General features: G+C 34.0%; 1 protein-coding gene across 1 annotated transcript; it reads left to right on the top strand.

Annotated features, from left to right (window-relative positions):
* The first annotated feature begins 1448 nt into the window (after positions 1 to 1448).
* LOC132554676 (GTP-binding protein 4-like) lies at positions 1449 to 12026 on the top strand. The gene is made up of 17 exons (XM_060218987.1): positions 1449 to 1519; positions 2677 to 2847; positions 3246 to 3349; positions 3876 to 3959; positions 4203 to 4356; positions 4786 to 4878; positions 5127 to 5276; positions 5605 to 5712; positions 5946 to 6035; positions 6623 to 6733; positions 6940 to 7014; positions 7641 to 7692; positions 8218 to 8318; positions 9194 to 9306; positions 9735 to 9882; positions 10857 to 11009; positions 11572 to 12026. Exons 1-17 carry the CDS (start codon positions 1472 to 1474, stop codon positions 11722 to 11724), a joined length of 1908 nt encoding a protein of 635 aa, XP_060074970.1. The 5' UTR covers positions 1449 to 1471; the 3' UTR covers positions 11725 to 12026.
* The last annotated feature ends 1781 nt before the right edge of the window (positions 12027 to 13807 follow it).

Here is a 13807-nt window from a genome sequence, read left to right as displayed (position 1 = left end):
GAAGTGAAATAATAAATCTAAACGGCCACAACGCTAGCTGGTATCGCCTCTGACGCAGCTGTATACAGCACATTGCTAATTAAAAACCGGAGAGAAAATACCAACATGGCAACATAATCATAATCCAAACTCAAATTTCATAAAATTGGGGCAAACTATGAACAAAAGAAAGATTTACGCTGAGTTTCCTGAAAAAAGAACAAGAAGAATAAGGCCATGTGTTCAGGAAAAGTAAACTTCTGCTTCATCGACAACACTCGCCATGCAAACCTTTGTCAATCTAAGTAAGTGATGTCACGTTATCAAATGAATACAACAACGTAACCAACAGGTAAATAACGAGCACCAATCACATCCAGCTTCATATCATACAAAGAAATAGAACATAAAACTTCCCTATAATTTTCATCAACCTGCATCTTTTGAATCCCTGAGTTAAGAGTTTGTCCGTCAGTTGATGGAGATCGTGATAATGAGAACTGGCCCTTGAATATCGTATAAACTGTGACATGTAAATACCATAAGGGTATTGCTATCCAGCAATGGAAAATTCACAACAGGGGAATTGAAATCACGTTATCATACAACTCGGTGGAAAACTATCCATGTTGGTTTCGTTGTGAGAAAAAAAAATCGAGATAAGCAACCGATGTAGAAGAGTCCGTCGTGTCTTTCCTTTCGAAGAGGAAATAGACACCCAATGGCAATATTTACCAGAGCTGTCGTTCCTTAATAGTCACAGTACTTTATTATATTATTGGAGTACTGCAATGCAATCTGACGGTGTTTGACTCATTAGTCCCTTCCTGTGCTGTCATGGCTGTGTCCTTTGGCAAGGCACTACCCGGTCGCAAGTTGCATGTTGTTCAGTGGAGTAACCTCCGATTATTTTACAAGGAACTAAATACCTCAAAATAACCATGACTGTTGACAGAGCGATAGATCCAACAATTACACGAACCCACTACATACCCTGTTAATATAGGATTAACTGTTATTAGTTTTGTTAAGTGTCAAGATTTTTCACTTGGTTTACGATAAATATCGTTTCAGCTTTCAATTCTTTGTTAAATTGTGTTCAATTAATATGAAGTGGGGTTTGGTTTAAATTTTAGAAATGATACAGTATTCATATAACCAGAGACCAGAGACGTATATATCACATACGTCTCTGATATAACATATGCTATAAATTTATTAGTACATCAGAGTACTTAGTATTTAGAATGTTCTAATACCATGAACTATCATTTGTTAAATAAATTGATATGTACTTGTACTGCGGTAGTATTCATGCCAACGAGTACATTTTCATGGAACTGTTCCCCGTAAGTCTACGTTTTACTGGTGTGCTCCCTATATATTGTTCAAGGAATAACAGCCAATCATTACTGAGGATTCACGTCGCTCCGTTTGACAACCCACTACTTCCTTTCCACATGTGAGCTGATAATTTCACCATCCATCAACGATGGCTCACTATAATTTTAAGAAAATCACGGTCGTACCACCTGCAAAGGTATGTATTCTCAGTGTTATGTTGAATTCATGATGGAATTAAACAGCTGTTATGACAAAGGTCCTAAAATACCGAAGAATATTGTCTCCAAACTTCGAGACGTTTCATTCAAAATTTTGTTTATAATTTCATGCCTTGTACCTTTTCAAAAGAATGTAATATATTTGTTGTTGAGTGGTTTTCGAATATGTCTACAGTATTCGCAGTTAATTGTCAAGACTTCTTATCAATGCCATTGGCATGTACACAGTATGGTTTTTGTTAAAATGATGAACATGTGTTTCAAGGTCTTTGAAATTCTGAGTGTAAATAGAGAAATATCACATATCGTTTTTATAAGTCTTCATATGTTATATATATTTCTCAATTTACATTCAGAATTTGAATTCAAATATCTGTGATATGTTGAACAGACGAATGAATGAGAATTCAATTGGAATTATGAAGTTGAGTCGCTCGACTCTCTGAGGGAGTTCGCTAACTAGTAAGATGCTGTATTATAGCTAAAATGCATTATCTCAACTCCGAGGATTTAAAGGAAACACTGATTCATTAACATACAATCAATTAATAACAATCTCTACAAGAAGGATATTTAACTAAACATAGTCTAGAAACCACACAATGTCAGTATGCAGTTACATTAAAGTTATGAGCAGGTGTGTGAATCTATTTTTAGATTGCTTTTATCTACATTCTTCTGATTTAATTTAATCTTATAACAATTGTGTTGAAATCGTTGGAAAGAAAAACAATAAGTCAATAGACAATAAGTGCTTTAGCTTAACTTATCATGTTGTACATAAATGATATTGGCAATTATTATTTATTATCCATTTAACATTGCATATGAATGGTGAGTCTGAAAGTGTCATTTTAATAGGTATTCTATATATGAACTTAATTACTTTAATTTCCATAAATGTTTCTGAGTTGACAATCTTTTGAAAGGAGTTGAAGTGAATCCAATTTTTTTTATGCTCAAGCTGAAACAAAAAAATCACTCTTCCTGTAAAAGACTAGACTTATATGTGTAAAACCCCTTGAATTTGACAGAATTGAGTCACAAGTTTACATTAATCCATTCAAACACAACAGAACATTGTGTTGTACTTCGCTGGTAATGAAATTGACATCTTCTGATGTTTCTATTTCAGGACTTTGTAGATATTGTTTTATCTAAAACCCAACGTAAGACACCAACAGTTGTACACAAACACTACAAGATCTCCAGAATAAGGACTTTTTACATGCGAAAAGTCAAATTTGCCTCTCAGACATTTCACGACAAGTTTACCCAGATCATACAAGAATTTCCCAAACTTGAGGTAAGTATTGGAAACTTGGTGACTTTATTGTATTTTTCTCTCATGAATTAAAACTGGTCTTAATCTTTCACAATTTGACAAATGTCAAAATCAATATTTGTTAAAATGCATGATGAGATGACTTTTTTCTAGATATTGTAAAATGTATCGTAAAATATAACATGTCTCTGTTGATATGAGTCAAAATGGAAATTCACATTTGACAATGTTTTAAGGAAAGACTGTAAGTAAAGATCTCTTCTACATAGACGGTCAGATACCTTTTTCTGATATGTTACAGTGTAAACACATATACAAGGTTATATTTTAAGTCAGATAAATCACCAGAATTTACTGTCAATATACAGAATACAATGTGTAGGATTGATTATGGTAGTACATACTATATTTTTTTTCAGGATGTCCATCCCTTCTACGCTGACCTGATGAATGTCCTTTATGACAAGGATCATTACAAGCTCGCTCTTGGACAGATCAACACCGCTCGACACCTCATTGACAAGTACAGTCTACATTTATTATCCATCTTGCTAACAATCAATATCCGTATTCTTTCACTGTATTTTTTATCTTTTATATATTTTATAAATTACAAAAGTAGTGTAGAAAATTCGAAAAGCAAACACTTAAAAAATAACTGTTAATTAAATTAGAGTATTATTGCTCCTAACAGTTACCTCCCTCTTTCTGCTGTTACATAAAAGTACCTGGATGACAGTCACTTTTCTTCCTGTGCTTGTATATGTGTTATTATTGCAGTTTTCATTACTTTTTCATTACAATTGGATATAAAATGATTAAAATTTGTAGCGATTACTGGGAACTGATCTATATCATATATCAGGATGTTGTATGGATATAGATGAAGCAACAAACTTAAAAAGAGATGAATTAAACAACCTGAGATACTACATTGGTAGTCCTACATTTTATTAATACAAATATTTCTAACTGTATTGAATGTTTTGTGTCAATCACAGCATAATTACAAGTTGTCATTTCTTCATTTGAACTTGTCTTAATTGTAGTGTGGCTAAGGACTACTACCGCCTCCTGAAGTATGGAGACTCCTTATACAGGTGTAAACAACTCAAAAAAGCTGCCTTGGGAAGGTGAGTTAGTAGACATATTCTTTCCATGTCTGTAAGTGTTTTTTGAGCAGCATTATTTCCAAAGAAATTAGTTTTAAAATGTAAAACATACATTGTTTTATGGCATGAATGTAAAAATGTATGAATTATCACTCATTGCGGAGTGAATTTGCAATAAATTTCAATGTTTTGGAAAAAAATTAGCAATAAGAAGGTTTAAGTTTGTTTGATTTTTAAATAAGGTGCTGGTTTTTTATTTTACAGGATGTGTACTGTGATGAAGAGACAGAAACAAAGCTTGGAATACCTGGAGCAGGTACGACAACATCTCTCTCGTCTGCCATCCATAGACCCCAACACCAGGACACTCCTTATCTGTGGCTTCCCCAACGTCGGCAAGTCCAGCTTCATCAACAAGGTCAGTTTACATTGACACGCTGGTGCACGAAACATCAAGACCTCTGCCTGATCAGATTTTGGACTGAGAGATTTGAGTCCTTGACTCATGCTTTTCCTGTAGGAGTCACTAACATTTTGAGAATCCACTATATCTCTTATTTGAGGGAGTCATCAGAATTTTGGAATAGGAATTTTCGACTTGACTGCAAATATCCTAAAATTACTGCAGAATATGGTTTACATAGAAACAGGAATTCATATTTAAAAGACATTTTGTACTTTACAAAGATGAATCCGAGATGTGAAACTTGATGTATAGTTAAATGCAGTCATTGATACTGTATGATGTATAATCTGATTTCCTAATGACTGAAATGTCATTAAAGTCACGCTTGATTAACATTTAATAACTAACATGTCTATTTACATATTTGTTTCCTTATCACAGATAACTCGAGCTGATGTGGAAGTGCAACCCTACGCCTTCACAACCAAATCCTTATTTGTCGGCCATACAGACTACAAATATCTACGATGGCAGGTGTGTAAGATGTCTGATGGTTATTGTTAACTGTGAGAAGTGTCAGAGGATGATAAAATCTTTTACTTAGTTTATGAGAATGTTGGTTGGAAAAGTTGGCATTTAGACTGATAATGTGTATTTATGTGTCTGCTTCTGGTGATGAAATTTAAAATTTATGAAAACATTAGGAAGTTCCTAAATGACTAAGGGTTAGTTACTGTAACTCAGACAGTGACATTATCTCATTCATTAATGCTGTTTTACAGGTCGTTGACACACCAGGAATTCTTGACCATTCACTAGAGGATAGAAACACAATAGAAATGCAGGCAATTACAGCTCTGGCCCATTTGCGGTCAGCTGTCCTGTACATCATGGATGTGTCTGAACAGTGTGGTCACTCCCTAGAGCAACAGGTAACTGAGTACATTTTTTTTCCAGATTTAGCAAAATTGTTTTCTATTAAGATTGAGCATCACAAGTTAAGCTTGTTAAATATTTAATAGGACTATAATATTATATATAAATTCATAATTTAACATGTATAATTCAGTTACAAAATGCTGGATGTTGGTGAAATTCATTGCATATAAGTGAGATGTATATAGAGCAACTTTTTTACTATTAATCTGAAAACTCTCCTTATCAGATGTCAAAGTTTACCATATTCATAGGAATATTTCTGTTTGACGTTGAAAAAAAATCAATAATTTTTCCTATGGATTATTTCATACTATTTTTCAGCTTAACCTCTTCAGCAGTATAAAACCTCTATTTACAAACAAACCTCTGATAGTTGTTGCCAACAAAATTGATGTTACTAAAGTAGAGGAACTTCCAGAAGAGAAACAGGTAAATATATATCTATAAAATATAGTGTTATTTATATAAACTGAATACTGAAAATTATCAGTATCGATGTCATAGAAAAAAATATTTCAGATACTTAGTTTGTTGGGTCAAAATTATTATGGATTTTTTTTACTGTCATAAAAAAACAATATTACCAATATACAACAGAAATAATTTTACTGTGATTGAACCTGACTTGAACAAATTGTATAAATGTTTTGTTTTCTTTCCAGCAAATATTTAAAGATTTTGAAGAAGAGGGTATTCCAGTTTTACATATGAGTACTTTATCAGAGGAGGGAGTCATGCAAGTGAAAACAGATGTAAGTATGGTTTTCCATACCTGGTTTTCACAAGAATATTTTGATTATCTAAATCTCTGTCCATTTGTCTGATGCCTTATTTTCCTTATTGACCTTCGTGACATTAATAGGTCATTTTGTGTCTTCCTTCTATTAATACCTGTAGTCCCCATTTTTGTTTATAAAAGGTGATTTTTACTGTATTTCAAGAATGATGAGAGAAATAAAGTAAATTAAAGTAATAACCTCTTCTTTACATGTAGCTGGTAATTTTTGTGAGACAAAATTTTTGCAGTTTTCTTTTAAAACAATTGAAGAATATTTCAACAAAATGAAATTTGTGATTTGAATATAAAAGAGCATATTATACAGACGTCTCATTATTTCACAAACTAAATTTTCATGATCATTTTTATGTATTGGAAAATATTGTCCCTGTGAAAATAACTGGCTATGATATTCTTGTTTTGTTTTGAAAGTTTTATCAGCAGTGATTTGTTAGTTGATACATTTATCATACATGCTTAAGTTATTAAAAAATTGTATAGTGAAATTTTACAAAAATAAAACATGAATTTCTTAAGCAGTTGCTTGTTATTTTCCTTTAGGCATGTGAAAGACTTTTAGCTCACAGGATCGAGACGAAAATTAAACTTAAGAAAGTGTCAGATGTAATGAACAGACTACATGTAGCCATGCCAGCTAAAAGGGACACCAAGGTATGAGTACTAAAAAAAGACCAAAGTAATAATTTATCAGAAACTTTCTGGTCCCATTTTATCAAATTGAGTGTATTATATTTTGGAATAAAGTTTTTGCCAGGCCTTTGATGTGATATGTCTAGAGGAAAGACAGTGTGCCTTCGAGTCTGTATCACATGATTTATCTGGATGTAATCAATGAGAATCTTGTCCATTGTGTACAGGAGAGACCGCCATACATACCACCAGGAGTCCAAAGAAAAGAACAGGCAATGGACACAGAAAACAAGAAAAAGACAGTAAGTTACTGCATCTCATGGTGCCCTCATATAACACATGTTTGTATGCTTTTCTGGTGAATGTCCATTTCTCCCTGTTATTAGTTGGTGATTTTGATAAATATAAACTCTGAGTTTTATCTTTCTGCCATACCATTGGAAACAAACCCATATTTTCCCTTGTTATTCATAGAAAAATTACACCGATATAATACTATATATATATATTAAATTATGTAATTAGATAGTGGCGTGAGGGGATGACCATGAAATGACATCACTGACATGCTATGTCTGATTTCATAATGAAGTTATAGATAAACAGTCAGATAATGTAAAAAATTAGATGGAAAAGCACATTTTCTCCAATAATATGCAAAAGTAAGTGTTGATGTGATAGAATAAATCTATATTATATCTCGCTTGATCCTCAGTTAAATGAAAAAATTCTTAGATTTGTGTCGGAAGTCACATTTATATGAAACTTGTGAAAGATTCTGTACTTACATTTGTGTCAGAAGTCACATTTATATGAAACTTGTGAAAGAGTCTGTATAGATACATAATTCTTATTATTAGAAATAGAATTTTCATAATCAAATGAGAAATTCCTTTAATTAATTACGTGAGACACATTCATTTTACAGGAGCGAGACATAGAACTGGAACAGGGAGATGATTACTACCTAGATCTTAGAAGTAAGTGTTGATCTTAGATTAGAAGTAAGTGTTGATCTTAGAAGTAAGTGTTGATTTTAGAAGTAAGTGTTGATCTTAGAAGTAAGTGTTGATCTTAGAAGTAAGTGTTGATTTTAGAAGTAAGTGTTGATCTTAGAAGTAAGTGTTGATCTTAGAAGTAAGTGTTGATCTTAGAAGTAAGTGTTGATTTTAGCTGGTGGAGTAGTTAAGGCATCTAATTGACTTTATCACTAGCCCTTCACCTCTGGGTTTAGGGCCTACATGGCAATCACCAGGTACTGGCTGCAGGTTAGTGTTTTTTTCTGGGAACTTTCTTCCACAAACCTGGCACATGCTTACATGACCCTGGCTGTAGGACATCAAACAACAATAAACCAAACTCTCTACATCTGTATGAGTTATTGGTTTGACTAAATTCACAAATAAAATTTGCAGATATAATTTTCCAGTAGTAAGTGTAGTTTTTTCCTTTCCTCTCATTTAGTGTTAGGAATTTTGTCTATTCATTGTTTCTTTATATTACAGAAACATGGGATTTAGCCAAAAAAGAGCAAACATATGATGTCATCCCCGAGATCTGGCAGGGCCATAATGTGGCTGACTTCATAGACCCTGATATCATGGAGGTTTGTATACTTTGTCATGCTATGTTGTAAGGATTAGGGGATATACAGTATTAACCTTATCTGTCTGTACTGTCGCAGTCTGTCTCATCTTGTTCTATTCTAAATCAATTTATGAGAATATATACACGAAAATTTGGTTTATATTTACCCCATAGTATTATAACATACCAGTTTTACATCTATTAATGTTAGTTATATTAAAGTATTATTGGTCAGGGGTAATAGGGGGAAACCTCAGGTTGGACATCTTCTGTTTATTCATCAAAAATTTACAGTGAGGTGGAGAGGGGTGTCAGTGTCCTACAGATATTTTCTAGTTTCATATATTAATCTCACTCAGATTCAGAATCAAAGTACTAAATATTTGTTTGATTTGCTTCAATTTGACCAGATCATCATAGGAGATATATTGGTGACTTCGTATTAATTGTTTTGATTATCAATCTGTCAGAGTTGGTAAATTGTTTGACATGTTTATCATAATTGCAAAATGTCAAATTCAAAAGTGAATATAATTGTGTTTACTTTTTTTACTTTGAAAAAATAAATTGTATTTCCAATGGGATTCATGCTTAATCAGACACTTGCACAGCTTCCAGAAGTTCATGTTGGATGGGGGACATGTAAACACTAGTTATAACAAAATTCATAGCTTTATTGATATACAAGGATTCAGGAATTGGTTTACTCTATGGAAATGAATTGAGTTGGTCTAAAATAAAATTTAACATGATTGATGATAAATATGTCTTAAGACCAACTCTTAGTCATAGTCCCATGAATGAGAGTTAAACTTCATTGTCACTTTTTCTTTGAAGAGGATTGTGGGTAAAGTGTTTTAAGTTTGATTTCTATTTTGATTTCTGGTTTTTCAGAAACTTGATGCACTTGAGAAGGAAGAAGATTTACGAGAGAAAGCTGGTTACTATGACAATGAAAGCAGTGAGGAAGACGAAGAGATGAAATATATAAGACGTACAGCTAAAAAGTAAGTTGGAAAATTTTTAGTTTTTGACATCACTCCAATATCAGTGTATCTTTGCTAGTATGGAAACTGGTACCAATATCAATACATTTATTGAATGTCAGACTTTTTCGTTGCCTAAAACATCAATGCCAAGAAAACTTCCAGAATTGATTTTTCCTTCAGGTAGAGACAAGAAAACTGTGTTTTTGACTGATAAATTAAAGGGAAGTTCTTGAGTAAAATTGTTGGTAACTGCAGTGTAAGGTATCTCTGTTTACACCTTTGCCTGAAATATTGATGGTTTCATACAGGCAATCTCTAAATTGAAAACAAATGTTTGATCTGGTAACAACTTCTATTATTAAAGTCACTTACTACAGAATGGTGGAATGTGATTATTAAAGTGTTATTTCAGAATTTTATAATCACATGGTCTTTCATTTTAACAGAATTAAAGAAAAGAGGAAGATTATGATGATAGAATCAAGAGAGAAGAGACGCATCAATAAGCCTCGTCTGCCAAAGAAAGCACAGAAGATTGATACAAAGAGCATGGTGACCGATATGGAAGAAATGGGTGTGGAAATCGAGGAAGGGGTGAGTTATTTCCCTTGTCTGAGAATGTAAGGCAGATATAGAGAAAAAAAATGAGTGAAAAGCCTGACTTATCTCCCATGTCTGATGATTGAAGGCAGATATAGACAAAAATGTGAGTGGAAGTCAAGGAAGGGGCAAGTTATTTTCGTTGTCTGATAATGTAAGGCAGATAAAGATTGAAATTGGAGTGGTAGCCAAGGAAGGAGTGAGCTAACTCCCTGTCTGAGAATGTAAGGCAAATGCAGAGAAAAATAGGAGTGAAAGGGTGAGTTATCTCCCATCTATGAGAATTAAAACAGATATTGATAGAAATGAGATTGAAAGTCAAGGAAGGAATGAGTTATCTCCCTATCTGAGAATGTAAGGCAAAGGCAGTGGAAAAGGTGAGTTATCTCCCATGCAGGCAGAAATCGAGAGAAATGAAATCAAGGAGTGAGTTACCAGTATCTCCATGTATGATGATGTAAGGCAGATATAGATAGAAATGGAGCTTGAAGTCAAGGAAGGAGTGAGTTATCTCCCTGTCTGAGAATGTAAGGCAGATATAGTGGGATGGAGGTGGAAGTCAAGGAAGGAGTGAGTTATCTCCCTGTCTGAGAATGTAGTAACAGATATAGAGGAATAGAGGAAGGGGTCAGTTATCTTCTATTTCTAAGAACCTACAGGTAATTATTTTAAAAAGTTGAACATGTGAAGATGAATATTGGGGAAAATGGAAGTAAAGGTTGGAAGATAGAGACAAAGATACTTCCAGTGTGAAAAGATACTGGGGCTGATTTGGAGAAAATTGGAAATGGAAGTCAATGAAAATAGAAGTTGTCTCCAGTTTCTGAAAATGTGGGGAGTGACATATAAATATAAATAATATATAGATATAATATGTAATACAGTATATATAAAATAAGTATAAATAGATATAGGAAAAATATGAAATGTTTTGTGTGATTTGAACATTGTATTGTTTTTTATTTTAGACACATATGGCTAGAGCTCGATCGAGGAGTGCTAGTAGGCAAGCTGTAAAGAGAAAGCGCAGTGAATCCACAACAGCCATGGATACCTCCAAAACTAGGAGCTTAAGTCGCTCAAAGGTGCCAAGAGACAAGTCTGGTGTACGCGATGTTGTGGTCAGTATAAAGCTACATGATTCAGGGGAAGGGATCAGGTTTCTAGGATTTTGAGTTCCTTACTCATACTAGCAGAACTGACTTCAGGTTTTACACTACATTTTTCAACCTATGCTACTAGCATAGTGGTGTTAAGGGAAAAGGAACAACAGTTTCACTGTTAATTTATTCATTAACTATTGTAATATTTGAGTAAGTTTATTGTGTTGATAGAAACTTAAAGTAAGGATCTGGAAGTGATATTCACTCTTTTAAATACAGAAAAAATTAGTAATGGATTTCTCTAGGAGTGGCCTAGTGTTATGCACAACTTAATATAGACTTATGGCCCTTTGTCAATTTTTTGATATATCAAAGTTTGTCAGGAGGTGAGAACTACATGTATCAATTTCTTGCAATATTGGTCTTTGATTTGTTAGGTTCCCTTTGGTGACACCACAATGAGATCAGTTTTGAGTTATATATTTACAAGCTTTATAAATTGTGATATTCTATCCAATTTGGATTGAAGCACTAACATTATTCTGCTATGCTAATAATTCTGTTTACTTGTATCTATTAGATGGCTACCAAAGCAAAGAAGATTGGAAGAAAGGCACAAGTCCCGAGGAATAGAAACGCAAAGAAGGGCGAAGGTGATCGTGTCATCCTCAACATGATGCCCAAACATCTGTATGCTGGTAAACGTGGAACAGGCAAAACGCAACGACGCTAAGATTATTGGGACATTTAAGATCAGTACCAAGATCGAACACCAACAAATATAGATATAATAAAGATGTACAACGATTTATACACATTACAGACAAAATGGTGTCGGTACATCAATCATTAATGTCGACAAAGTACAGAGTCAACATTGTGTTTTATGAACATTTTGTTGAAGTATTTCACTGATAATCCTCCTGTGATAAACAACAGCTGAGGGAGGAATACTGAAAAGTCATCAAATTTCACATTACCGTGATTAAGATTGAAACATCAATCCCGTTTTAATAAATTAAGTTTATGATGGTGGATTAGTGTTGAGCTTGTTTATAAGGTGCTGTTGGGTTCTTTAGAATCAAACGACGGTTCCTGGTGCTGTGTTGTTTCCTGGTGCTATATGGGGTTTCTTTATGCTGTGTGTTGTCTCCTTGTGTTGTGTGTTGTATTATTGGGTGTTCTGTGTTGCATCATCTTATATGTAGGAGGATTGTGAATGGAAAGCTGGAGAGACATAAAGCATATTGCTTTTGCTGCAAAAGTCTTTATAGTAACAGTGGTGTGCTTGGTGTCATTGACAAGTCAGTAAAGTACAGATTGACAAGTCAATGTGATGTAGATTGCACTGACTACCTTTTTTTTCTTTCCTGCAAAGCTATTCAAAAAGGGAGAGGAAGAAAAAGTTATACAATGATAAACAATTACAGTTATTATTCCATCTACTTTAATTGATCAAAAGATTAAGAAAAAAATCACGCTGGAATTTAAGCATTCAGCATAGCATCAAAGGATAAGGGAATATAAAACATAGTCAAATTATACATTGATTTCCTTTTAAGGCCACTAGATGAAATATATTTCCAATGGCATCTTAAATCTAGGGATGAAAGCAGCGTTTTCTAACTCAGAGTAGCTAAAATGGTATATATATGGCAATTTTAAAGATAATCATGTAAGGCTGGCTAAGTTTTACTGCTATTAATATTACTTTATTTATGAGAGCGGATTTCCAGCGCAGGTTTTTGTTTCTTTTTCTGATGTGCAATACAAAGTCTGTAGCCCAAAATGGCAAGTTTTGTTCCTAGTGCAAAGCATGCAAACACCAGAAGGCAAACCAGAAATACAGACACAGAAAACCTGAGGTTCAAGTCATACGATCGGTACAGCATTCCACACACAGCCACGATATAAACAAGGTACGGGGAGAATGTCCACTGTGTGTAGGTAGAGAATAACGCATTGTCCACAAAAAAGCAAGCAAACATTGCAGAACCAAGCAGAGATAGGACGATAAGGCAGGATACCATGTGATCAACGTCCCATCGAAACGTCATGCACATGCAGAGATTTAAAAGTGTCGAAATGACTAATAAGGCTCCATAGAATGCAAGACATTCATGGATCAGGATGCGGATCAGCCAGATGTCTTTTTTAAGTTCAAGTCTTCTCATCAAAGTGTCTAGTGTTAAAAGATGTTTGTATGCCAGACACAAAGACACAGACAGCGTAACGAGTGAAATCACCGACAGAATCAGAGATAATACCAGTCTGTATTGGTCAAACGCTATCAACCAACCAGCGTTGGTAAACAAATTTAATGCCATCAGTCCTAACATGGTTGACGGATAAACCGGAAGTTGGTAGATATAGGCGCACGTCGTTTCTCGGAAGACACAGACAACGAGGTATATGATCCACACCAGATGCCAGATGTACACTGCCAAGTGGAACCATAGTTTGAGGATGATGTCGATCGGGATTATCTCCAAACGAAAGGAGTTGAACGTGGCCAAAGTTTCTCTTTTCAGGATACCTGCAAACGAAAAATAGATAAAATCATTAATGAAGGGCTGTTTACAAAATAAACACAAGTAGATATCATCTTAAATAAGAATTTAGTAGTAGGGACATTGTTGTAGAAATAATTTTACCAGTATATGTAAAGATATCGTATTTGCCTGGAAGAACTGGGAAAGGCCATGCCGGTGGCATATATTTTCATTGCCATGTAGAGACATGAAATACCTTCAAAAGCAAGCTGTTTGTTGCAATAGAAGTACGAGTAGGGGGGTGAAACAAATTTCCACAGAGAG

The sequence above is a fragment of the Ylistrum balloti genome, unplaced genomic scaffold (genome assembly GCF_031769215.1).
Source record: "Ylistrum balloti isolate Yb309-2 unplaced genomic scaffold, AGI_CSIRO_Ybal_v1 Utg370420, whole genome shotgun sequence".
In the NCBI taxonomy this organism is placed as follows: domain Eukaryota; kingdom Metazoa; phylum Mollusca; class Bivalvia; order Pectinida; family Pectinidae; genus Ylistrum; species Ylistrum balloti.
This window is presented reverse-complemented; position numbering and strand designations above follow the sequence as displayed.

Bases quoted from the DNA above. Each gene is read 5' to 3' on its own strand.
- LOC132554676 (XM_060218987.1), top strand. From the start codon at position 1,472: ATGGCTCACTATAATTTTAAGAAAATCACGGTCGTACCACCTGCAAAG. The intron at 4,357-4,785 runs GTCAGTTTACAT...TCCTTATCACAG, and splicing joins AGTCCAGCTTCATCAACAAG to ATAACTCGAGCTGATGTGGA. The intron at 9,883-10,856 runs GTGAGTTATTTC...TTTTTATTTTAG, and splicing joins GTGTGGAAATCGAGGAAGGG to ACACATATGGCTAGAGCTCG.